Source organism: Equus przewalskii, chromosome 14 (assembly GCF_037783145.1).
Source record: "Equus przewalskii isolate Varuska chromosome 14, EquPr2, whole genome shotgun sequence".
Classification (NCBI taxonomy): Eukaryota; Metazoa; Chordata; class Mammalia; order Perissodactyla; family Equidae; genus Equus; species Equus przewalskii.
The window spans coordinates 37,622,278-37,647,768 of NC_091844.1; the positions used below are offsets into that span (position 1 = coordinate 37,622,278).

The 25,491-nt window shown below is 36.3% G+C and overlaps 1 protein-coding gene across 7 annotated transcripts in view; it reads left to right on the plus strand.

Annotated features, from left to right (window-relative positions):
• The window catches only part of WDPCP (WD repeat containing planar cell polarity effector), a 385,152-nt gene that overhangs the window by 109,429 nt on the left and 250,232 nt on the right, over positions 1–25,491 (plus strand). For all 7 annotated transcript variants that reach the window (XR_011526047.1, XR_011526048.1, XM_070572535.1 and 4 more), the window contains 3 exons: positions 11,991–12,105; positions 14,836–14,969; positions 18,472–18,663. Coding sequence is in view for 5 of the 7 variants with exons in the window: in XM_070572535.1 (XP_070428636.1) it covers positions 11,991–12,105; positions 14,836–14,969; positions 18,472–18,663 (441 nt within the window). In the remaining 2 variants the exon portion in view is untranslated. The remainder of the gene's footprint in view (positions 1–11,990; positions 12,106–14,835; positions 14,970–18,471; positions 18,664–25,491) is intronic.

Below are 25,491 nucleotides of genomic sequence, written 5' to 3' on the forward strand. Positions count from 1 at the left end.
TCTCTTATCCAGCTCCTCCCACCCCCCACCATACACATATCCAACTAATCTCTGCTTCTTGTTGATTTTACCTCCTAAATCTCTCTCACATCTGCCAGAGGCTCTCCATCCCTTTACTTAGAGCCACCTCACTTCTTCTCTCTTCTAGACCACTTCAACACTTCCTAACTATTCTGCCTGCTTCTGTTTTTGCTCCCCACCAGTCTCTGCTCCACACTGTAGCCAAAATGATTTTTTAAAAGCAACTCTGTCACTTTCCTGCTTAAAACCCTTCTACAGTTCTGGAGAATAGATAGGAAACTGGAAACTCTGATTAACAGGGCAGGGGTAGGAGAGCATAGATGGTAAGGATATAGGAATAGGAACAAGACTTTTAATTGGCAAACCTTTGTATAATCTGTTGTTGTTTTGGGGCTACATGAATATATTATCTATTCCAAAAATTGAATTTTAAAAATTGTAGCATCATACTATTTTTAAGATAAAGTCTAAACTGAACTGGTCCCAATCTACCTACCTTTTTAGCATCATCTCTTACTATGCTGTCTTTAAATCTCAGTGCCTCAGCCACAGCAGGCTTCTGCCTATTAAGGCAATATGATAAGAAAAAGAGTGTCTTAATTTTTTTTTAATAAGTGAAATTGCAGAGGAGAGGGACTCAGTTCAGTTTTCTGCTGAAGTAAGTGGCTCCTACTTTTAGTAAGGAGCCACTATTTTAGTTCATTTTCAGTGTGATTCAAATTCTGACTTCTTAGAAACAAATTTTGTGGTATAAAACCATCTCTTTAAAACCATAAATTAAAGAATATATTTGTAGCCAGATATTTTAAGAGCTGCTTCTTTATTTTTGAAATACCAAATAACATAAAAAGTAAGAAATCATCCATAATCCCAATTTTTTAAAAAACCTGTAAGGTGAGAAGCTCCCAATTCCATCTCATTGAGTACCTACTATCAGTTTTGGGCATATTCTTTCCAACATTTTCTTGCGTTTATACAGACAATTCTGTATGCTAATATGGACACATACCATGCCTTTTCCCCTAATAAAATGGGATGATGCTGTTCATGTAGGTCTGCAACTTTTAAAAATTTTCTCCTCATTGCAATGGTGTACCATGGACTTGGGCAGAAAATTTCTGATTAATTAAACTTATCTATCTTTTATGTTATCTCCATTTGTTTTCTTGTACTAACAACTTTCACAATAACCAAACTCAGAAGTGACTGATTTATTAACTGGCATGGTAGTTTATTAATTTACAATATGAGATATATCTGGCATCATAGACTTTGCTCATTTGCTTGGGGCATTCCCACTTGATAGATGAATTACTCAAGTGACTAAATTATAGATAAGAAGGCTGATGGGTGAGCTGAAAATTGGAACAAAAGCAAGGAGCTATTCTTCTAGGTTATTTTTATCAGTTCTCTGACTTGCCCTGGGCCTGTTTATGTCTTGACAACTGGCATTAGTCATCAGAGTCATAGCCCTGAACATGGTTAGAGACATACAGAACAGGCTTCCTCCAGGCTCTTGATCTGAACTGTGCACTGCCCACCACTCCATTTAAGATATCTGACCAGGTCTTCATTCATTATCCTTTCTTTACGTGAGAAAACTGTTGATGAGAATTTGAGGAACCCCCAAATCTGCTTGATGGAGGTATGGAAACACCTTCATCTCCATAGCAACTTATTTACAAGCACTCTCTTCTGGTGATCCTCTGTGGAAGTGGCTAACATTATAGTGACAACACAGTGTCTCCAGACATTGCCAAATGTCCCCTGGTAGCCAAAATCACCCCCAGTTGAGAACCACTGATTTTGGGGGAGACTGGTTTAGAGGGAATAAAGCTAGAGAGAGGAAAACCCCATGGGGTATTGCATGGGAGTCAACTGAGAAGTGAGAGTTAAGGATATTAGTTACTCAGCAGCGGGGGAAAGAACATAGAATTTGTCCTATGTCTTGGTTTCTACTTTCCCACTAATTATGAGACCTTTGGTTAGTTGCCTTACTCTTCCGACTGTGAATTAATATGAGGATTAACGTTGTTATTATTAGATTTTTAACTTGTGTATTTATTATGTACCAGAGTTGAACTGGCATTTCACGTGCATTATAGAAGTCCGCTGTAAATTATATAATTTTATACAAATAATATGTTATCTGGTATGTCTTCCTGTTCACTTCTTACCTCTGCTTTAATCCCTTTAGATCTTTGAAGCTACTAGAAAATACAAGATTTATCTTTGTACCGTGTTCTTTTGTGAATTTGACCATGAATATAAATATTTTCTAGGAATGATCACTTTTATTTTATGTAAATATTGTATATAATATTTTGTGTAAATATTATATGTATATAAGAGCTGGACTTAAAATTACATTAGGGATTAAAATGTAGCATCATTCATGTTAAAATGCTAATAAGTGAGAAAATGAGATTTCTTAAATTGAAATAGACTTAGTAGGTAAATTTCCAGACATGTGTCTATTCCATTTATTGAATAACATCACACAAATCTTTGGGAAACCTCATTGTTAACACTTCCCTATCCAGAAAAATGACTGTTTATTTCTTGTCCTTAAGGCAGTTCTCTATACTGAGTAAATTAAATTTTTTAAAATCTTTGTCTTCACTTTCATCTCCCTACTTTAATGGATTAGTCAGGCATGTTTTCCCTTTATACTCAAAAACTGTTTGCTGAATGAAGGAATAAATTACAGAAAACACGTTATCTCTCTTCCAGCAGGTTATCTGCTAAAATGATCAGTGACTCTACTCTTCATTATAAATTTCCCCAATGTAAAATTGTTTGACTATAGTTCTCAGAGTTTCTCCAGAATTTATCCCATGGATTGCGTTGAGGGCCAGGGTTGAGGGAGGTGTTGGGTACCATCATGATGCAAATTCTCTGGGCCTCCAGGGGAGTGGCTTTATAATACTTTAAATATTTGCTTTAGCCCTAGAATTCACTCCAAGGGTGCTAATACTTTGTTGCTTCTCTGGATTGTAGTTTAGCACCTGCTATCTCCCACTTGTCTTTTTTTTTTTTACCCCCAAAGATTTTATATTTCCTTTTTCTCCCCAAAGCCCCTGGTACATAGTTGTATATTTTTAGTTGTGGGTCCTTCTAGTTGTGGCATGTGGGACGCTGCCTCATCATGCCTTGATGAGCGGTGCCATGTCGGCACCCAGGATCCGAACCGGTGAAACCCTGGGCCGCCCAAGTGGAGCCGAGAACTTAACCACTCGGCCACGGCGCCGGCCCCTCCCACTTGTCTTTTAATGATTTCAGTCTGGGCTGCTTGTCTATGACTTAATTCTCAAATCATGGATTGAACCCAGCACCCACTGTTGATTTTTAGTACTGATCCTCCATGCCTTTAGTACTTTTCATTTCTCCCAGATGTGGTAATAATTACAAGGGTTTTGGGGGAGTTTTCTTAACTGATGAGAATATTGAATTCAATGGAATTGTCTGTAATCACTATTATAAAATAGCTTATTCACAATTACTTACTGCACCAGTTCTTCTTCAATACTTGAGACCAAGTGTGATGTACTTCTCTTCTTTATGGGTACTAAACTACCTCTTCTAGGAAGCAGTCATTTGTCCTAACCAAAACCCCCGTGTCATTCTGACATGAAGTCTTCCAGTGTATTCTACACATGTTCTACCAACACGTTTGCCTAGTTCACCGTTGTATCCCTGTCTATATAGGAGGCATTTGTATATTTGACCTACTGAATGAATGAAAGTGAGATTCTTCTGGTTATTTATGGGGTTTTTTGATCAATTATGTTATCTGATATAATCCCTTTCTCCTCCAAGTGCCATTTCACTTCCAATTAAGTACTCAATCTAAGGTTAAGAGAAACCAATTTGAAGAGCCATCTGAAGATCATGGGAATCATTTCCCAGTTTCTTAAAGAGAAAGCACACCTCTCTTCTATGAGCTCACTGAAGAAAATGAGAAAAAAACAATAAAGGCAATAGAAAGAAACATGGTCAGAGCAGAAATAAAAAGGAAGATACTTCCTGTCTGGGAAGTGTCAGAGAAAAGGAAAAATTTCAGTTCCTATGTTTGCCTTAGCTTTTGCACAAAGAACAACATTAAAATTGTAACAATGTTGGGAAATCCTATGGGCCTTCTCGTTGATTCATCCCATGGATCTTTTCTCAAGCTCAGATCTGCTGTGGAGGTGCCTCCCTTTGCCTCTCTGTTTGCTCTTTTTCATTTTCTAAGCTGTCAGAATTTTCCAACTCCTTGCAATGGAATAGGACAATATCTTAGTACCCCTTTTCCTTCTTGTTTTGCCAAGTCTTACACAGGCCCTTTCCATTTTGGAGGGCTTAAGAACTAACCTTTTGGGGAAACTAGGTTTCAGTAAGAGGACTAACCTGATCTTTTAATACCTCTAAAGATTGGAATGCCCCAGAGCTTGGCCCTTGGACCGCTTTCTCTCTTTCCATTCTTTTTGTTTGTGTGTGTAAACAACAGAAATTTATTTTCTCACAGTTCTAGAGGCTAGAAGTTCAAGAATGAGGTGCCATCTGCATTGGTTTCTTATGAGGCCTCTCTTCCTGGCTTGTAGACAGCGCCTTCTTGCTATGTTGTCATATGGCCTTTTTTGTGTGTGTGCACATGGAAAAAGAGAACCCTCTGGTGTCTTTTCCTCTTCTTATAAGGAGACCAGTCAGATTGGATTAGGGCCCCACCCTTATGACGTCCCACACATTTTTAAAGGAGAACTTAACCAGTTTCATGACTTTAAACACTACCTTAATATCGTTGAGGACTCCCAAATATACATCTCTGTCCCCTACTTCACTCTGAACTTAAGACTCATTTCTAGTTGTCTACAAGATATCTCTACTTATATGTCCACAGACAGCTTGAACTTAACATGTCCAAAACCAAACTCTTGATTCCCTCCATTCTAAATTTGCTTCTCCTCAGGTGTTCCCTATCTCAGTAAACCCAGCTGCTCAGCCCAAAAACCTTTGAGTTTTCCTTTTATATGCCACATTGAATCCTTCAGTGAGTCCTGGCTGGTCTCCTTTAAAATATATCTCTCCACATATCATTTCCTCTAGCATGACCATTCTAGTCCAGGCCATTGTCTTCTCTCACCTGGACCACTGCAATAGCCTCCTAATGGTCTCCTTGCTTTTACTCTTGCCCTGACCCCATTTAAAACATAAATTAGATTATAATTCTTTGCTGCTTAAAACCCACTGGCTTCTCATCAAAAAGGACCAATTAACCTGGCCCCTGACTACCTCTCTGATTACATCCTCTGTGAATATCCCTCTCACTCACTCCCCTCCAGCTACACTGACCTAGCTTTCTTCAGTCATCCCAGGCACATTTTGCCTTAGAGTTTTTTTATTTGCTGTTCTCTACATCCAACTCCCTTTCTCCAAATGATTATATGGCTTGTTCCTTCACTTCATTTGGGTCTGTACTCAAGTGTCATCTCCTCAGAAAGGGCTTTTATTTCTTTATTAGTCATCCTACTTAAAGCACATCCTCCTAAAGTCCCCATCGTTACTGTGCTTAATTTTTCTCAGTAGTTCTTGTTGCTACCTGACATTATATTAAAACTGTTTGGTTATTGCTTGCGTCCATACTTGAATGCAAGCTCTCTGAGGGGAGGGAGGGCAAGGGCATTGTCTGTTTTGTTCACTACTGTATCTTCAGCACCTAGAACAGGGCCTGGCTCATGCAAAGTTATAAATATATATTTATGAAATGAATTAGTGAATCTATGAATAGTGGCTGCACTTAGCGTTTGAGAAATATTCTGAAGGAATGCCCAAGCTCACTGGGCATTCCCCAAATCAAGTCCCCAAATCATTGCTCCTATCTCCATGCATAGATCAGTTATCTACTGATGTATACATGCTTTCCCACTGCACCTTGACATTTCTCCTTCAAATCCTGTCCAGCTTAAGTTCCCTCTTTTACCTACTCTCATAGGTTGCACTTTCCATCTCCATCCCACTAAGGTGGTCTTTTAGAACTAATTTTATAACATAACAAATGCTCATAAATAGACAAAGCAATTTATGTTTAAGAGGGTTATTTTATGACAATGGTAGTGAGAGTAGAAAATAAGGAACAAGAGGGGCCGACCCCGTGGCTGAGTGGTTAATTTCACGCGCTCTGCTTTGGCGGCCAAGGGTTTCGCCAGTTTGGATCCTGGGCATGGACAAGGCACCGCTCATCAGGCCACGCTGAGGCATCGTCCTACATGCCACAACTAGAAGGACCCACAGCTAAAATATACAACTATGTACTGGGGAGACTTGAGGAGAAAAAGCAGAAAAAAAAAAAGATTGGCAACAGTTGTTAGCTCAGGTGCCAATCTTTAAAAAATAAGAAAAGAAGGAACAAGAAATTCAAGTTCTGAAGGGTTTGCAAATATCTGGGAGACAATATCCTTGTGAAATCACAGCAAATGGGAAAGGTGACCAGAAAAGATTTTTCTGGTTATAATTTCACCTGGAGTCTAGTGTTCCATGTTTAATATTGAGTCCAATCTGGGCACAGGATTTTTAAAAAGACAAAAGAATGTTTCAGAGATGAGAAACAGTATAATGAGAACACATCATATGAGTATTGATTCAATAATAATAACAATAATAGTAATTGCAAACATTTACTATGCACCAGGCATTATTCTACATATTATTTGTAAAAGTTATTTAATCCTTATCCTATGAAGTAGATACTATTATATCTGTTTTCAGATGAGGAAATGGAATTACAGAGAAGTTAAGTAACTCCCTCAAGTTCACACAGCTAGTAAGAGGTAGAGCCAATGCTGATTTCAATCTGATTTCAGAGTCCATGCTCTTAACCACTATGTTATTATCTTTTAATATTTAAAAAGAGTGCTATTATACATTAAAAAGATCATACACCATGATCAAGTGGGATTTGTACCAGGGACACAGGGATGGTTCAACATCTGCAAATCAATCAATGTGATACATCACATTAATACAGTGAGGAATAAAAACCACGTGATCATCTTAATAGATTCAGAGAAAGCATTTGACAAGATCCAACATCCATTTTTGATAAAAATTCCCAACAAAATGGGTATAGAATAAAAGTGCCTCAACATAATAAGGGCCATATATGACAAATGCACAGCCAACATCATACTCAATGGAGAAAAACTGAATGCCATCCCTCTGAGAACAGGAACAAGACAAGGGTGCCCACTCTCACCACTCTTATTCAACATAGTGCTGGAGGTTCTGGCCAGAGCAATTAGGCAAGAAAAAGAAAGAAAAGGAAGCCAAATAGGCACTGAAGAAGTGAAACTCTTGCTGTTTGTAGATGACATGATTTTATATATAGAAAACCCTGAAGAATCCATTGGAAAACTATTAGAAATAATCAACCACAGCAAAGTTGCAGGGTACAAAATCAACTTACAAAAATCAGTAGCATTTCTATACTCCAATAAAAAAACTAGCAGAAAGAGAACTCAAGAATACAATCCCATTTACAATCGCAACAAAAAGAATAAAATATCTAGGAATAAGTTTAACCAAGGAGGTAAAAGACCTATACAAGGAAAACTGTAAGAAATTATTTATCTTTTTTGTGAGGAAGATTGGCCCTGAGTTAACATGTGTTGCCCAATCTTCCTCTTTTTGCTTGAGGAAGATTGTCACTGAGCTAACATCTGTGCCCATCTTCTATTTAATGTGGGATACCACCACAGGGTGGCTTGATGAGCAGTGCTAGGTCCACGCCCAGGATCTGAAGCTGTGAACCCCAGGCTGCTGAAGTGGAGAGCCTAAACTTAATCACTACGCCACCGGGTTGGCCCCTATAAGACGTTATTGAAAGAGATTGATAATGACATAAAGAAATGCAAAGATATTCCATGCACATGGATTGGAAAAATAAACATAGTTAATGTCCATACTACCTAAAGCAATCTACAGATTCAGTGCAACCCCAATCAGAATCCCAATGACATTCTTCACAGAAATAGAACAAAGAATCTTAAAATTCATATGGGGCAACAAAAGATCCCAAATAGCTAAAGCAGTCCTGAAAAAAAAGAACAAAGCTGGAGGTATCACAATCCCTGACTTCAAAATATATTACAAAGCTACAGTAATCAAAAAAGCATGGTACTGGTACAAAAACAGGCACACAGACCAATGGAACAGATTTGAAAGCTCAGAAAAAAACCACACATCTACAGACGGCTAGTCTTCGACAAAGGACCTAAGAACATAGAATGGAGAAAGGAAAGTCTCTTCAATAAATGACGTTGGGAAAACTGGACAGCCACATGCAAAAGAATGAAAGTAGACCATTATCTTTCACCGTACACAAAAGTTAACTCAAAATGGATCAAAGACTTGAAGGTAAGATCTGAAAGCATAAAACTCCTCGAAGAAAATATAGGCAGTACACTCTTTGACATCAGTCTTAAAAATATCTTTTCAAATACCATGTCTACTTGGACAATGGAAGCAAAAGAAAAAATAAACAACTGGGACTTCATCAGACTAAAGACTTCTGCAGGGCAAAGGAAACCAGGATCAAAATGAAAAGACAACCCACCAACTGGGAGAAAATATTTGCAAATTATATATCTGACAAGGGGTTAATCTCCATAATAAATAAAGAACTCACACAACTGAACTCCAAAAAACAAACAACCTTACCAAAAGGTGGGCAGAGGATATGAACAGACATTTTTCCGAGGAAGATATACAGATGGTCAATAGGCACGTGAAAAGATGTTCAACATCACTAATCATCAGGAAATACAAATCAAAATTACTCTTAATCACCTTATACCCATTAGAATGGCTATAATCACCAAGACAAAAAATAACAAATGTTGGAGAGGAGAAAAGGGAACCCTCATACACTGGGGAATGCAAACTGGTGCAGCCACTATGGAAAAGAGTATGGAGATTTCTCAAAAAATTAAAAAACTAGAAATATCTTATGATCCAGCTATCCCACTACTGGGTTTTTATCCAGAGAACTTGAAATCAACAATACAAAGAGACCCATTCACCCCGATGTTCATTGCAGCATTATTCACAATAGCCAAAACGTGGAAGCAACCTAAGTGCCTGTCAACTGAAGATTGGATAAAGATGAGGTATATATTTACAATGAAATACTACTCAGCCATAAAAAAAGACAAAATCGTCCCATTTGCAACAACATGGATAAACCTTGAGAATATTATGTTAAGCAAAATAAGCCAGGCAGAGAAAGACAAACACCGTATGATTTCACTCATATGTGGAAGACAAACACACAAAGAGAACAGTTTAGTGGTTACTAGGGGCAAGGGGGTTAGGGGTGGACACAAGGGGGGAGGGGGCACATTTATATAGTGACTGACAAATAATAATATACAACTGAAATGTCACAGTGTTACAAACTATTATGACCTCAGTAAAAACAAAAAATGGGAACTGATGCTTTTAATAAAGTTCTGTGATGACTGTTTAAAACAAAAAAGTGCTATTGAAGAAAAACTGGGGCTACTGTAGAAATTCTTAGAAGGAAGTGTTAGCCTTCACCTCAAGCTGAAGTGTCACCTCCTCCTTCTCAGTCCCCCCAGTCTATCCAGTATCTGAGTGTACTGGGTAGTACATAATAGGACCAGTACTTTATTATACTTATCTGCTTGTATGTCTACCTCTCTCTATTAACCTATGTTTAACCTATTTTAAGGATTATATTTGATTCACTTTTGAGCCACTAAATTTAGTTTGGTGCTTGGCATGTAATCAACATTCAGTTTTCATTGAATGAAAAAAAAAGGACTGAATGATCTTTAAATTGATTAGAACTGTCCAATGGCGGAATAGCTTTTCTGTAAGGGAATCAGCTCTGGTCACTGGCAGTATTCAAGCATGGGCTGGATGCTTGAGGGATGCTTGAAGGGATGCTGCAGAAGGAACTTCCATGTCATGTGGAAGTGGAAGATTAGACCAGGTTTCCTTTTAACCATGAATTATCTGATCCTGTGATCAATTAGTTATGATTATTTCTCCAAACATTTAGTTAGCACTGACTATCTACCTGGAATTGTTCTAGGCACTGAAGATACAAAGATAAAAGTGGCCTAGTCAGTATCTATAAGGAGCTAATGTTCAGTGGATAACAAGAGGTGCTTAAGAATATAGGTGTAGGGGCTGGCCCGGTGGCCTAGCAGTTAAGTTTGGTGTGCTCCACTTCAGCGGCCTGGGTTCATGGATTCATATCCCAGGCATGGACCCACACCACTCCTCAGCCATGCTGTGGCAGCAACCCACATATAAAGCGGAGAAAGATTGACACAGATGTTAGCTCAGGGCTAATCTTCCTCAGCAAAAAAAAAAGAGAGAGAGAAAAGAATATCAGTGTAAAGTTTTAGTAGATTAAAAATAAATAGAAAAGGACAGATTCTAGAGATGTTTTGAATAAATGGGAAAAGGAGAAAAAGACTATTACAAGGGAGAGAACTAGATATGAAAGATGACACTAAAATTGCCTGCTTGAAAAGAGAGAATTTAGGGAGTAAAGACCACATGCTATGTTGTTATGAGGAACTCCCCAAAAGGGAAATATCAGCGTTTGCCATCAAGGTATATTGCAAAGTTGAATGTAATTCAGTAGAGATTAATTTGGGAAATATTTTGAAATCCTTGAAACAAATGTGCTTTCTCTTATCAGTCTCCAAAACCAACAAAGATGATTGTCTCCCTCCCCTGCCCCCCCCCCCACCCCAGCCCTTCACCCATTTTAGGGCCATTGACATGAAATGGACAGTCTATTGAGTCACGTGGAACCCTTCAGTTTCTTTTCTCATTCATGTGCCTGGAATCTTTTAGGCAGTGAGGGAGCAGTGGCCTTTCTTTATGTTATCCTGGTCCCTCATGCTGCTAATCTTTCACACACGTCCAAATATGTCTTGACACAGAATCATTTTCTCTAGCTGGGACATGATGCCTAGGTAGGTGGGGAATTCCCCTGTTTTGTTTAAAATCATAGTTGTCTTTGGGTTTGGCTAGCATGTTCATGATTAGTTTACTGACAATTGGTTTTTTTCTTGTTATACCATATGCTATTCCATGATTCATCTGCTTTGAGTCTGTTGCCTTGAAGGTGAAACAATTTCTTCCAATGTTGATATTTCATAATCTCATAGATAACAAGCATACGCATATGCATAGTCCTTTCGGAAGTTTTAAACATTTGGAGATGAATGAATTATGCTGCCACGAATGGAAAGGAGCAGTATAAAATCATAATGGTGACATCCAATCATCTTTTGTTGGGTAGCTGAGTGAACACTAATATTGATAAAGTTCTGGTGCTTTACTGTATTTCTTTATCTCTTCTTGAGGAATTTTTCTAGTATGTGTTATTTATGATTTTTTAAAAAATTTAACATTTTAATTGCCTTGATTTATATGTATTTTAATATTTTAGACTGACAAGATCTTTATTTGTAGAAGTGGAGTTTAAATTTCAAATAAATCGTAACATTCACTGTTTGTATTGTCATGGTGGCATCTTTTCTATATTAGTGTGTAGCAAAGACTATTCACACCTCAACAAATCTCCTTTTAATTTCTGATATAAATAGTAATCTTTCAAAATATTTTAATAGAACACATTACATTTCTGAATGCAATGCAAAAAGCAGTTGTTTCTGCATGGGTACTTTCTAAGTATTAGAAGATTAGATTTCTAATAAACATGGGCTAAATTCGGTTTTTGCACATAGATTTAATCAATGCACTTATTGTGTTGTATCTTTTTACTCAGAATGTCAGTGGTTGTTTTTTGAGGAAGAAAAATTCTTTGTAATTTCATGGTATAAATGCATGTGTAAATATCTTATAAGTTATATATTTGGAGAGAGATTTTTAAAAGATTCTAATTCTCAATATATCTTCCTCCCCCTCTTCCCCTTAACCTTGTTTAGCTTCTGTTTGGTTCAGGTGTGCTGGTGTCCCTAAGCCTTTCTGGGCCGCAGCTGGAGAAAGTGGTGATTGACAGAAGCCTGGTGGGGAAGCTCATCTCAGACACCATCAGTGATGGTAATTACCCCCATGTGCAAACCAAGTGGCTGCATTAACAGTGGGGCAGGAAAAATAGTGTGTCAACAGGTAGACTAATTATTACCACTGGGGACTTGCAAACACAAGTAATTGCTTGTAATAGCATAGTTACAACCCTTGGGACCAATACAAGTTTTAACTAATATTTAACATCAAAGTTTTTGTCAGGTGTTAAGCTCATATTCTGAGTATTTTTGACTCTTTCCTTAAAAAAAAAATGAACATTTTCAAAATAGGGGTTTTTTTGTGTGTGTTCTTTCAAAATTAGTCCCCTGTTATTTCACGTATTTTTCATTTTCAAATGAATTTTCCATAAATAACCCAAAAGTGTCAACACAGCCACCAGTAAAAAAATCTGCTTTGGCTCTTAAGAAGATTCTTTGTTACCAAAGTCTATGAATACTAACTTTTGAGAGAGTTTGGGCAATATTTCTAAATATCAAAAACCAATGCCAAGTATACTAGATAAATCTGGATCCTATTAAGTGATACCACAATCAGTATGTAGTTGCTACAAAGCACATAAAAAAGATTTTAAGCCAATTATTGAAAAGGTAGGATACTGACATTTATGAGCTCTAAAAGGCTCTATGCTGTGCCAACCTACCTATTTCATTTAATTCAAAAAATAACCTTAGGGGCTGGCCCGGTAGCCGAGTGGTTGGGTTCATGCGCTCTGCTTCAGTAGCCCAGGGTTTCACCGGTTTGAATCCTGGGTGCAGACTTGGCACTGCTCGTCAAGCCATGCTAAGGCGGCATCCCACATGCCACAACTAGAAGGACCCACAACTGAAAATACACAACTATGTACCGGGGGCTTTGGGAGAAAAAGGAAAAATAAAATCTTTAAAAAAACAAAGGAAAAAACCTTATAGGGTGGGGGGATTCAATGAAATAGATGAAGGAGACTAAGAGGTATAAACTTCCAGTTATAAAATGAATAAGTCATGGGGATTTAATATACCTCATAGGGAATTTAGTCAATAATATTGTAATAACTTTGTATGGTGACAGGTGGTTACTAGACTTATCATGGTAATCAATTCGTAATGTATATAGGTGTCAAATCACTATGTTACACACCTGAAACTAACATAATATTGTATGTCAACTCTACTTCAATAATAAAAAAAAACTTTATAAGGTATAGTTATTTCAATTTTATACATAAGGAAATTGAAGCTGAGATCCTAAGGAATGTGCCCACAAATGAGATAACAAGGAACAGCTTGGAAATGACTGAGCTGAGATTTGAACCCAGGTTGTAGCTGCAAAGCCCATTTTCTTTCCACTATACTGTGCTGACTCCTGAAGATTATATTCTTTTATTCGAGGTAAAAGGGTCTAAGAGTCAGGTTACATTATCATTAGAGATTCAAAATTGTCAGTATCTTAAATTGAATAATCAAAGCAAAGTGTGGTCTACTGGAAGGGACAGAGGTGAGAATATAGAAACTTTCCTTCTGCTGTGTGCTCTCACTAGCTACCCCTGAATAAATCAGACACAATTTCATAATCTTAGAGAAAAGCTCGCTGTAGGGTGGCTATAATTAATAACATTAGTGATAATAAGAAGCTGGGGGTAGGATTAAAGTGTGTTATTTCCTTTTTCTTATAGGAACATAGTGCTCAGGAAGCTTCCTTATGGAAGAGGTTCCATTTTAATATGTCTAATAATTGACCCCTTTGTTGACACTGCAAATAAAATAGTGGCTGTGATGATTTTGTCATATTGATGCTCCTCTATAAGAATTAAAAGGAGACTTCCAACACTATTCATTTCTCTGAGATATCTTTTTTCACTTGTTTCTTTTATTTATACCCCGAATAATACACTCTCATGAGACCATGATAACAATGTGATGTCTTGGCAGTTCTCCAGATTCTCCTGTAATTGTGTAGGTCTACTGTTGGCCACTGCTTGCACAGCCAGGGGTGTGGAAGTAAAGAAAAATAAAGAAAACATTCAATAATTTCTTTATGCTAGGAACACTATAAAACATTTTTCAAACTTTTATTATGTGTTTTTATCAATAATTTGTATAACATTAATAATGGCCCTTGATGTAACCCATGAATTATCTACCTACTTGTGTCCTTTAGAAATAAAGTATAGAAATATTTTTGCTAATCTGTATTATTAAATATTAATTTGTATAATGTACATTTTGGGCATAATATGCTTTATTTCATTCTACTTGTACACCCTCAAAAAGAAGGTTCATTGATGAAAAATTTAAAAATAATTAAAAAAAAGATTGATGGAGAACATTGGAAAAATCCAATTTCTTCTCAGATGGTTTATATCATATAAACACAGGATTAAAGGCTAAGCACACATAAAAATAACTGTTTTCATCTTTACATTCAGGTGTGAAATAGTCTTTATTTTATGCTTTTCTAGCCCTGGTTCCAAATACATCTCTTTTGGTGGTTGTCCCCAAACATCAGTGTATATTGAAATGGTCTCAGGAAAAAAGGAGAAATACCAAAACCATGCATGATTAGATTGATGATTATTGTTTATTCTCAATATCTTTAATATCCTTGTAAAACATCATAATGCTATTTAGGAGACTTTAGTTTTTCAGTTAATATTCATCTTCTGAAAATACCTTTTTGTAATATTTCAGTGGAAAAAATATATTCATTATTATTTTATTCTAACTTAGTATTTGATAGTATTATCAATTTTTTTCTTTTTCTTAGCTCTTCTCACAGACAGCTTTATCATCTTATCATTTTTTGCACAAAACAAACTATGTTTTATTCAGTTTACCAAGAAGATGGGTTCTCCTGATGTAAATAAAAGACTGGAAAAACTCTCAGCCTTGGATTATAAGGTAGAGATTTCAATTTATATAGTCATATTATTAATTATTAAGATATACCAGAGTATCACATGAGTTGATATTATGCTCATTATTCTTGAACATTCTGGATTTCAGAAAAACCAGAGTTATTGCAGGATTAAGCTTACTTCACTAGAAACAGTGACCATACTAAGTTTTCTTTTTTACTTTCACTAGGAGGTCTAACAATGGCATGTTTGGAGCAATTTATATAGTACTTATGGAAGTCAAAGACAGAGAATAGAAGCAAATACACGTTTGAAAATGGTTTTCTTGCTAGTGGTAGTATATACACCATTGTCATTTTTCCCTAAGACCCCATATCATCTTTCTAGGCTAGGATAGCTACTCTGGCTTCCATTTCACAAGAAAAGAAAGAAAGAAGAAGGCATTTTGAAAGGTTAATAGAAAAGTGTAATAAACAAGGAGTGGGAAGACACCCCCCACTACTCCCAACTATAACTGGAGAAGATGCAAGAAGAAATCTCCTTCTTGTAGTAGTATCTCTCCCTTCACTAACTCTAGGTAATTTGTTTCCTTGTATCAGGGACTTTACATCTGTTAAGGCAAGATTTTTATTTTAAATGATGTGTTTAATTTAAGTTTTGCCACATTACATTTTAACTGCTTGAAAGGCATACTCTCTGCTAGAATGAGTATCTAATACATTTTCCAGGCTGTTTCAGTTCAAGGCCTCTTTTCAGCAGTGATTTGTGTTTGCAAGATTGATCCAGCTTCTGCGACGTGGATTTGAGACAGTTCACTGTTCACTGGGAACAGAGCTGATATACAGCTTCCTTAAAAAAGATGCACATTTATGCCATACCTAGAGTATCTGTAACAAGGGCAATGATTTTTAGAAGGCAGCTTTGTGGCTTGAAACTTGGTGTTTTTTTGAAAAAGTAGTATTTAACCTAACCTTTTACCCTTGGGGATTATTTCTTATTGGGATTGAGGTGGTAGTGGTATGGGGGGAGATTTAATTTTATCTAGTAGAAACATCTATTCTTTTAAAAAAGATTTTTAATATGAGATAAAATAAATAAGTTTTTCATTGTGGTAATAAATGACAATTTGGTTTTGTTTGCCAGCTTTGTGGAGCTTCTATAATACTCTGCATAATATTAATTTTCTTTAACTGGAAATTAGTGGTACTCGTATTTTATTTGGTTAGTTAAAAAATTGATATTAACACTCTTAATGGGATGTTATTTTCCAGAATGGCTAACTGTAGATTTACTTGAAATATTGTTTATTTACTAGTACTGGTCTTTAAAATGCACCAATATACGTTAACTCAAACTATTTAAAGTAAATGTCTTTAATGCTATTTTAAAATTTTTGTGGAACTAGTTTCTCCATCTTAGGTTTGATGGACAACTTGGTAAAGTCTTCTCAGTTGAAGGATAGTATTACCCATTAACGAGAGAGAGAGAAAAACTGTCAGGATATCTTTTCTTATGAAAAGATCTAGAAAATAGACCTAGTATGTGGGCCCTTATACCTTAAGTAAGGGGATTAATTGTTTATTCTTCCTGCCTTTGGATTTGGGAAATTAAGAACATGGGCACTACACATCATTTCTATATGTAAGAAAAGTAACCTACTTCCCTTTGGAAAGCCCATGGTTTTCATTTTCCGGTTCAATATTTAAAATATAGATATTTAATACTTAGTAAAAAGTGCCATTTGTCCATTGGAAGGATATTTTAAGGAACTTGTTCATTTTACTTGCCCTCTTGACCATCATGATAGAATACTGATGCCATTAAAACTTGTAGGAAACCTGAAATTTCAGATAACATACAGGATTTACATTACATGAGGACTGAAAGTACCAGTCTCTTGTTTTAACTCTATTTCCTCATCTAGAAATTTGTAAGTAACATCTTTACATGACACCTAGGACATCAAAATACTGTATGTGTATTTTTAAGGATTTAGCAATTCCCTTGTGGTATTTCTCCCAAATAAGAAGATAGCTAGTTAAAATAATGATACTGAGAGCTTAAATATAAGAATTTACACTTCAGAGCATAAAGTACCTCTGTGTTGTCTGTCATTGCCCATTTAGATTTTAAAACAAGGAAACAGTATAGAGCATTATAATTCTGCTTTTCTTTATAGTTGTACCATAATTTAATTCTTTCAGATTGAAATAATTTTGGTAAAGAAAATTGCAGGGTAAATATCCTGAAACTACTGACCTTTAACAAGTTTTCCTGTCTACATTTTAAAAATCCAATTCCATTTATTTAACAGTGAAGGGACAATACAAGGAGTTAAATGTTTACCATGAGAGAACAACACTGGTAATTATTTTGATTTCAGTTCCTTTTGATGTGCATTCAGAGGATGAAGAGGTCAATAATATTATGGCCATGCAAATAGAAAAGAGTTCCTTTTGACCATATTAAAAAAAATAGCAAAGGATTATTAAAGCATTAACCTTGATTTTAATGGCCTTGGTTGAGTGGTGAGATCACAATTTGGATGAGCCTGATTATTTACTAAATACAATACATAAATGCAACGGGTTCTTAACACCCATTGCACTCTGGCATTATCGCATTACTGCCATCCTTTGTTGCCTTGCAGACAGGAATATGAAAGCAATCTGTCATGTAGTGAGACTGGCTCCAGAAGCATTTCTCTGATAAGAAGACCCCCTGCCCTTTGCTAGTGTCTGGTCCAGTAGGCTTAGCCATGCGCTTAATCCCCAGAAAGTGGTTCGATTATTGCTGACCAGCAATGGCAAGATAGTTTTTTTTTTCTTCCAAGCTATCAACCTTCCATTAATTCCTTAAGCAGAAATATGGTGCAATCTATATTTCCTTGGCATGTATCACCCAGATGGTGCCGTGCTTATGTTTTCAAATAACCATGTTCCAAAATAACATAGTTTGAATAATAAATTCTATAAATCCTTCCTAAGAAAGAGAAGCATAATTCTCAGAAGCTGCATAAACTTTTACGAATGATGCTGTGGCTTATCCTTTTAGGCAGAATATATGTGTGTATGTCTTATGTATTCTTTAAAGCAATATTTGCCTCAAGTTGTTTTTCCTTTTATTGTTGTCAGTCATTGTTAGCATGTTATGTCTTAAACAGTAGTCAGACACTCTTGGTCAGCAGTACTGAACTTGTCATTTAATACAGCTGGTCTTAAATCCTATGTGTAGGTCGATGCTGTCAAGCAACCATGACTGTACATTTTGGTATTGATTGGGATTGCTGCAACCAATTCCTCCCTAACTCACATTACTCCTTTTCCTTTCCTCTGCTAAAAATGGGGAGAATTTTGAACATATGTCTTTTTTATGTATGTGTCAAAAGAGTTTGGTAAATTCTGACACCTCCTTAAGCACATGTTTAACATGCATATTTACTTGCATTTATCTACATTTACAGATGCTTTCATTTTTGTAATACTGTGAGGATTTTGCATTTTAAAAAAGTGATTCTTGTATGCTTTTTTCTTTTTAACCATTAGATTTCCTATTATGAAATACCTGGCCCAGTAAACAGGACAACAGAGCGTCGTCTAGCTATCAATTGTGTTCAGGATATAGTTGTTTGCTGGTGGCCACTGGTCAGTGATGATGCTTGGCCTTGGGCCCCCATTTCTTCTGAGAAGAACAGAGCCAATCTCCTGCTCCTGGGTTATGCTCAAGGAAGACTGGAGGTAAATCTAAAGAAAATATATACATTTTATTGAAGAACAAATGAAATAGGATTATTAGTTTTTCTATTCTGAAATAAATGCAAATACTTTTTGAAAACTATAATTTATTTTTCCAAATATTCAGAAAAAGAAATTATGTATGAAATGGGATCCTTAAAAGTATCACATTTAGAGGATGCAGACAATTCCAGGGCTGGCCTGAATAGCACAGTGATTAAGAGCACAGGCTCCTGGGTTCAGATTCTAGCTCTGCCACTGCCTAGCTCTTTGTCCTTGAGCAGGTTACTAACCTCTATGTGCTGTGGTTTCATTATTTGAAAAATAAAGTTAATGAAGATAAATGAGTTAATACATGCATTTAGAGCAATACCTACATACAGTAAGCTCTCAATCACTGATCACTGTTGTGATTCTTGCTATTATCATTATTAGTACTATCATTACTATTTGCTCATGATTTCATGCCTTTCAAAGCTGTGTTATCAATCACCTTCTTTAAACTTCAGTTAGTCAATTAATGAACACGTTAGTCAAGTGATTATTTTGTTCAAGACCCTGTGGTACTAAATCATGGCTGGGGCAAGAATTTGTAAGAAAGGCTACAGAGCAATGGATTTCTCAGTCTTGTATCCTACCTCAGACAGGAGCACCAAGAGGGTTAATCTAGGAGGTGAGGACAATATCTCACACTATTCCTAACAGTGTTTCTATTCATTATTGTGAACCTATGGGTATTTTCAGCTTGTACCAGTACTTTGAGTATGAAATTCTGTTTTTCTTCTTTATAACTTAAAAAGAAAAAGCACCCCCACCCCTCAGTTTTTTAGTTTTTGGCTGGGTAAATAGTATGTTCCTATATTTTCTCTAAATCTATTGTCTTTTAGATTTTAAAGTATTTCTCAGAATTAGTATTCTGTGACATAAGTCGTCCAAGTTTTCTCCATCCCTATCTACCTCTTCTGGCTTTATAAACTTTCAGGCTGTTTTTTTAAGACTGAAGAGTTCTTTTTAATTAATCAGTTAATTAACTAACCTTTTTCTGGAACTTTTCCAATTCTGTTGCAGTAACTAAAACCACTTGTAATGCTTTAGGTGTGGATTTTGTGAAGCTAAGGAAATGCTTTGTTCCTATTCACTTCCTGTTCATGCCCACCATTTTATTGATCTTGGATCCAGAAGCTAATTGATTGAAATACTTCTTCAAAATGACTTAATTTAATAAAGCTAATTATAATTCTATTAAATGTTCTATTTTATAATAAAAGTAAAAATAATTAAATCAACCTTTAGTTATACATTACATAAATTACCTTTATTTGAAATGAGTGTATTACATGAAATTATGACTGTTCTAAAAGGATATACATATGGTCTACATACCTCATCTCCCGGTGTCATCTAGATCATGGACTCTGGAGTTGGATAAACCCGGTTTGCCTGTTGATTGGACCATGTACTAACTAAAATCTAAGCTTCTTCCTGCTTTTAGCTAATTCTTGGCCTTGGGTAGATCACCTACCCTCTCTGACTTTAGTTTTCTAATTTTTAAAATGGTGGACTTAGACCATGTAGGTCACCTCCAGGTCCCTGACAGCTCTAAAAGTGCTCATCTAGAGCCAGCCCTGATGGCGTAGTGGTTAAAGTTTGGTGCTGTCACTGCTTTGATGGCTTGGGTTTACTTTCTGGTCACAGGACCACACCACCCATCTGTCAGTTGCCATGATGTGGCTGTGGCTCATGTAGAAGAACTAGAAGCACTTATAACTTTGATAGACAACCACGCACTGGGACTTTGGGGAGGAAAAAAGGAGAAAAAAAAAAGAGGAAGATTGGCCACAGATGTTAGCTCAGGGCAAATCCTTCCCTGCAAAAAAAAAAAAAAAAGTACTCATCTGGATTCTGAAGCACAGATCTGATTTAGCCATTGCCTGCTCAAATACCTTCAGTAGATACTGAAAGTAAACTTAGCCTTGGCACTGAAAAGTCCACCCTAACTGGCCCTCGCCTACCTCCCCAATGTTATTTCCTTATACAAACCTATGCTCTAGCCACATGGTTTATTCACTGCCTCATTGTTTCTCACCCCCTGCCTATACACATTACTGGTATTTCTACCTGAAAGGCCCTTCCCTCTCTCTTTCCACATCATTCAACAACTATTGAGTATGACCATGGAGTGAGTACTGTATTTCATTCCTGGGGATATGACTACAGCAATATCCCTGCCTGCAGGGATCTTAGTGTCTACTAGTGAGAGACAAATATGAAAACATGTAGGTGCACTAAGTGTTAAATGGTGCGGTAGATAGATATGTGTAAGGTATAGTAGGAGCCAATGGGGAATGCTTGATTCTACTTAGAGAGATAGTAAGGGGAGAGCATTAATGAGGCTTCAGAATTTGCTCAAATATGAGATTGTTACACAATTTTACTTCCTTTTACTATCTTTTCTCACTTTCACATCAAGGTTGTACTAGGCTTATGGAGTGATTTGGTTAGCTTTTTCCTTTTCTCCTCTCTGAAACAGTACCAAAAGGAATTATCTGATACTTGAATGTTTGGTGAAACTACCCATAAAGCTACCTGAGTATGATGTCTTTCAAGGAAGGTAGATTTTTTATAGCTGATTCCATTTTTTAAGGGTTGTTTGTTTTTCAGGAATTCTATTTTTTCCTTGAATCGTTTTCCATAATTCGTATTTCTAGAAAATTATCCATTTTATGTAAGTATTTGAATAGATTTTCATAAAGTTGTATGTGACATTTGCACATGATTTTTAATTATTCATCACTGACTGCATAGTTAATGTTCCCTTTTTTGATCCTAATATATTAAAATATATAATTCATTTTTTAAGCAAGTAGTTTTTGTCTTGGATTTGGCCCTTTCAGTCATTCTATCAAAATTTTACTGTAGGAAAAATTTGTAAAGATTTCTTTTTCAGAACCTTATGTGAACTTCTATATGCAAAAGGTGAATGTCTTGGGGCCGGCCCGGTGGCGCAGCGGTTAAGTTCGCACGTTCCGCTTCTCGGCAGCCCGGGTTTCACTGGTTCAGATCTCGGGTGCGGACATGGCACTGCTTGGCAGCCATGCTGTGGTAGGCCTCCCGCGTATAAACTAGAGGAAGATGGGCATGGATGTTAGCTCAGAGCCAGGCTTCCTCAGCAAAAAGAGGAGGACTGGCAGTAGTTAGCTGAGGGCTAATCTTCCTCAAAAAAAACAAAAAACAACAACAACAACAAAAAAAAGGTGAATGTCTTTTGGAAGAAATATCTAGGGAAATAATTGCTTCTTTTTTTGTGTGTGAAGACGTAATCTTTAACTATGAATCATAGTACATTTTTTACAATATCATGAACTAAAACCACTAGTCTATAAAAGTGATATTCATACCTATGTCTTTAAGTTTTTTTTCACTAGTGACCAATGGACTTCTTGAACTAATCATCAGAATAAAAGATACAATATACTCTTAAACCCTAAAATTCAAACTAAAAAAGTAGCAGCCTCATAGAGAAGAAATTTAATCTTTGCATCTATTAAACTATAGAATTTTTTAAAAGCATTTCCCATCCAAGTTCAATCAGAAAAGATAATAAGCTTTTATTTGGACAGTGGCAAGATCCTGGAGTAGTGGTTCCCAGCCTTGGCAACACATTACAATCACCTGCAGAGCTTTTACAAAGGGGCCCACCCAGACCAGTTACATCAGGATCTCCAGAGAGGGAGGAGGCATCAGTATTCTTTTACAGGTTCCCTAGGTGATTCTCATGTGCATCCAAGTTGAGAACCACTGCTTTACAGCAAACTAAAAGAAAATTTTAAAGCCATCTTTTTTGCATAACAGACCATGGAAAGGATAAAGCCCACATACTGAACCAAATGAGAGTTGTAACAGTAGAGTCTAAGTAGAAAATTGGCTTACCAAGCAGCTAAAAAAAAGGAAAACAAAGGAAACATAGAAATAAGCTCTCTGTGACTGAATTATCTGTCTTTCAGAGAAGGAACTTTTTTTTATTTATTTTATGGATATTAGAAAACTGCTGGTCTAATTTCACACTGCAGAGCTCTAAACAACAGTACACATCTTAATTAGAAGCTTAGTGCAGAGTTATGTAATTTGGAAAAACAGTTCTTTTGAAAAATATACAATAGATAGTATGCAGAAAAAGAAAATTTTTATCAGTATATTCATTTAAAAATAGTTTTTAATGGTGTATGTGTGGATTGTCATATATAATGTGGTGTATGGATTTGATAATGCTTTCTGAATATGGTGGTAATTTCAAGATAAAATTACTCAGAGAAGGTCACCTGAATTTGTTTACCAAATTAATCAAAAACACAGAAGCAGAGCTATTAAACCTTAAACACTGTTGTCAGGGCTAGGGAAATATAACCTCACAAAGATAACTGTTTTCCCCATAAAAATTAAAACTGTATATGCAGTGATTTAGAGGAATAGCAACTGATAGGAAATTAAAATGTGACCAACTTTTAATACAGTATAGTTTGATAAAAGAAGCATTCAGAGAGCATTATGAATGCATTCAGCTGAAAAGCCAAAATAAGTCAGAAATACCTCTTCCAGAGAAATGTATGGGCTGTGTTAACTTTCAACCAAATAACAAAGATTTTCTATTTTAGGGATGATGGTTTTTAAAAAAAATCTCCTCATTATAAAATACACATAAAGAAAACTACACAAAATAAATGTACAGTTTAATGAGCTATTACAAAGGAAACACCCCTGGAACCACACTGAGGTCAAGAAATAGAACTTTGCCAAGTATCCAGAAATACCACCACAATCTCAACCCCTTCCTGGTCCCCAAAAGTAACCTCCTATCATGACTTTTAATCACTATCTTGTATACCCATCTAGTTTTTTTTCACCTTAATGTGCATTCCCCAAAATTAAATCCATTTAAAACACTGTAATGTGTCTCTTAAATGTCTTTTACTCTACAAGTTCCCCCTCCATCTCCTCCTTTTCCTTAAAATTTATCTGTTGAAACTGCAGTGCCCCACTGTCTGGATTTTGTTGTTTGTATAACCATGGTGTGTTTGAACATGTTTCTTTGTCTTTTGAAAATTCTGCAAGTTAGTAGTGTTGGTAAGACTATGGGATGGTGTGTTCTTTTATTTTAAGGCACATAATGTCAGGCTCTCTCTCTCTCTCTTTTGGCTGTCTCTCTTTTTTGATGTTAGCAGCTATTGATGCTCAATGCCTAGATCACTTATTCATTAGGGTTGCAAAATGGTGATATTCCAATTATGTTATTATTTTTTCATTTATTAATTGAGATACTTTTATAAAAAGTATCCATTCATCTCCTATTTGTTTTCACAGTGGGTGAATTCATATAGTATAATCAGGATAAATGTACCAGTTTTCAAGATAGCGAATTGATTCTCTATCACTCCCTGAAGGTAACTAATTAGTTTTTGTTTTTAAAATAGTATTATTAATTCATGGATTTAAACATATTTGATTTGGCTTTCATAAATTATAATTGTTGTTCTTTTGGAAGCTCAGATTGTCTTACCTTTGGCCAGTGGGAGTGTCTCCAAGTTCACTCCTCTTTTTGTCATGACCACAATAGTCTTGGGTAACTTCCCTCCTATCTGGTATGACAGTATGTTCCATGCTCCTCTTGTACATTTCCTGCCCCAGACCTGGAATTTGCCGTTTTTTCAATAAGCTCTGGTTTCTTTTAATGGAAAATGGTATTTTAACCCCAAGTTTTTGTTTTTGTTTTTTTTGTTTTTTGAGGAAGATTAGCCCTGAGCTAAATACTGCCAATCCTCCTCTTTTTGCTGAGGAAGCCTGGCCCTGAGCTAACATCCGTCCCCATCTTCCTCTACTTTATATGTGGGACGCCTACCCACAGCATGGCGTGCCAAGCAGTGCCATGTCCGCACCCGGGATCCCAACCAGCGAACCCTGGGCCATGGAGAAGCAGAACGTGTGCACTTAACCGCTGCGCCACTGGGCCAGCCCCTAAGCTCAAGTTTGAGAGCTAGGGATATTGTGATGTTGTTACTGGGTTGGTTGTTGTTTCTAGATTTCTTTAGTAGAGAGAGCTAGTGATTTTATGCATATAAGTACTCAGAGTGAGTTCATATTGATACTTCTAACTCCAGTTCAGTATTACAGGATTTTTAATTTAACCTCTTTTTTTTTTTTTATTATTGTTACATCTGTATCTCCTCTCTTCCATACCAAAAATCCTAGTTTGCAGGGACACAGGGGATGAATTATAATATCCCATAATTACTTGTTTACTTTATGTTAAAGTACACACCTAACAGTCTCAGAATAATCATACCAGTACTACCACCACTAATATAAATTACTGAGAACATTCAAAAACGTTTTCCCTAAGTTTTTTTCATTTCTCCTCCTTCCATTTTTAAACAGTTGCAGTTTACACACGTTATTGGAGCATATATTCATTACATACAGTGTTCTCTCTCTTTTAATCCTCATCTAATCCATGAGTGTTTGATTTTGCTGTTTAGTTGAACTGTCTCTTTCATGTGGGGATTTAGAGAGATTCAAAAACTACAGTGCTACCAGTGCCACTATGTCAGAATCAGGGATGCCATATTCATGGTCATGATAACACTTTTAGTTTGAATGAACTTTCTGTGAAAGGTTTAAGGCCTGCGTTTATATTCGTGTATTTGCACGTGGATGTCCAGTTGTTCCAGCACTATTTGTTGAAAAGACTATCCTTTCTCTGCTGAATCACCTTTACTCCTTTGTCAGATAAAGTCAGCTGATCTGGGGTCTGGGTCTATTTCTGGGCTCTCTATTCTG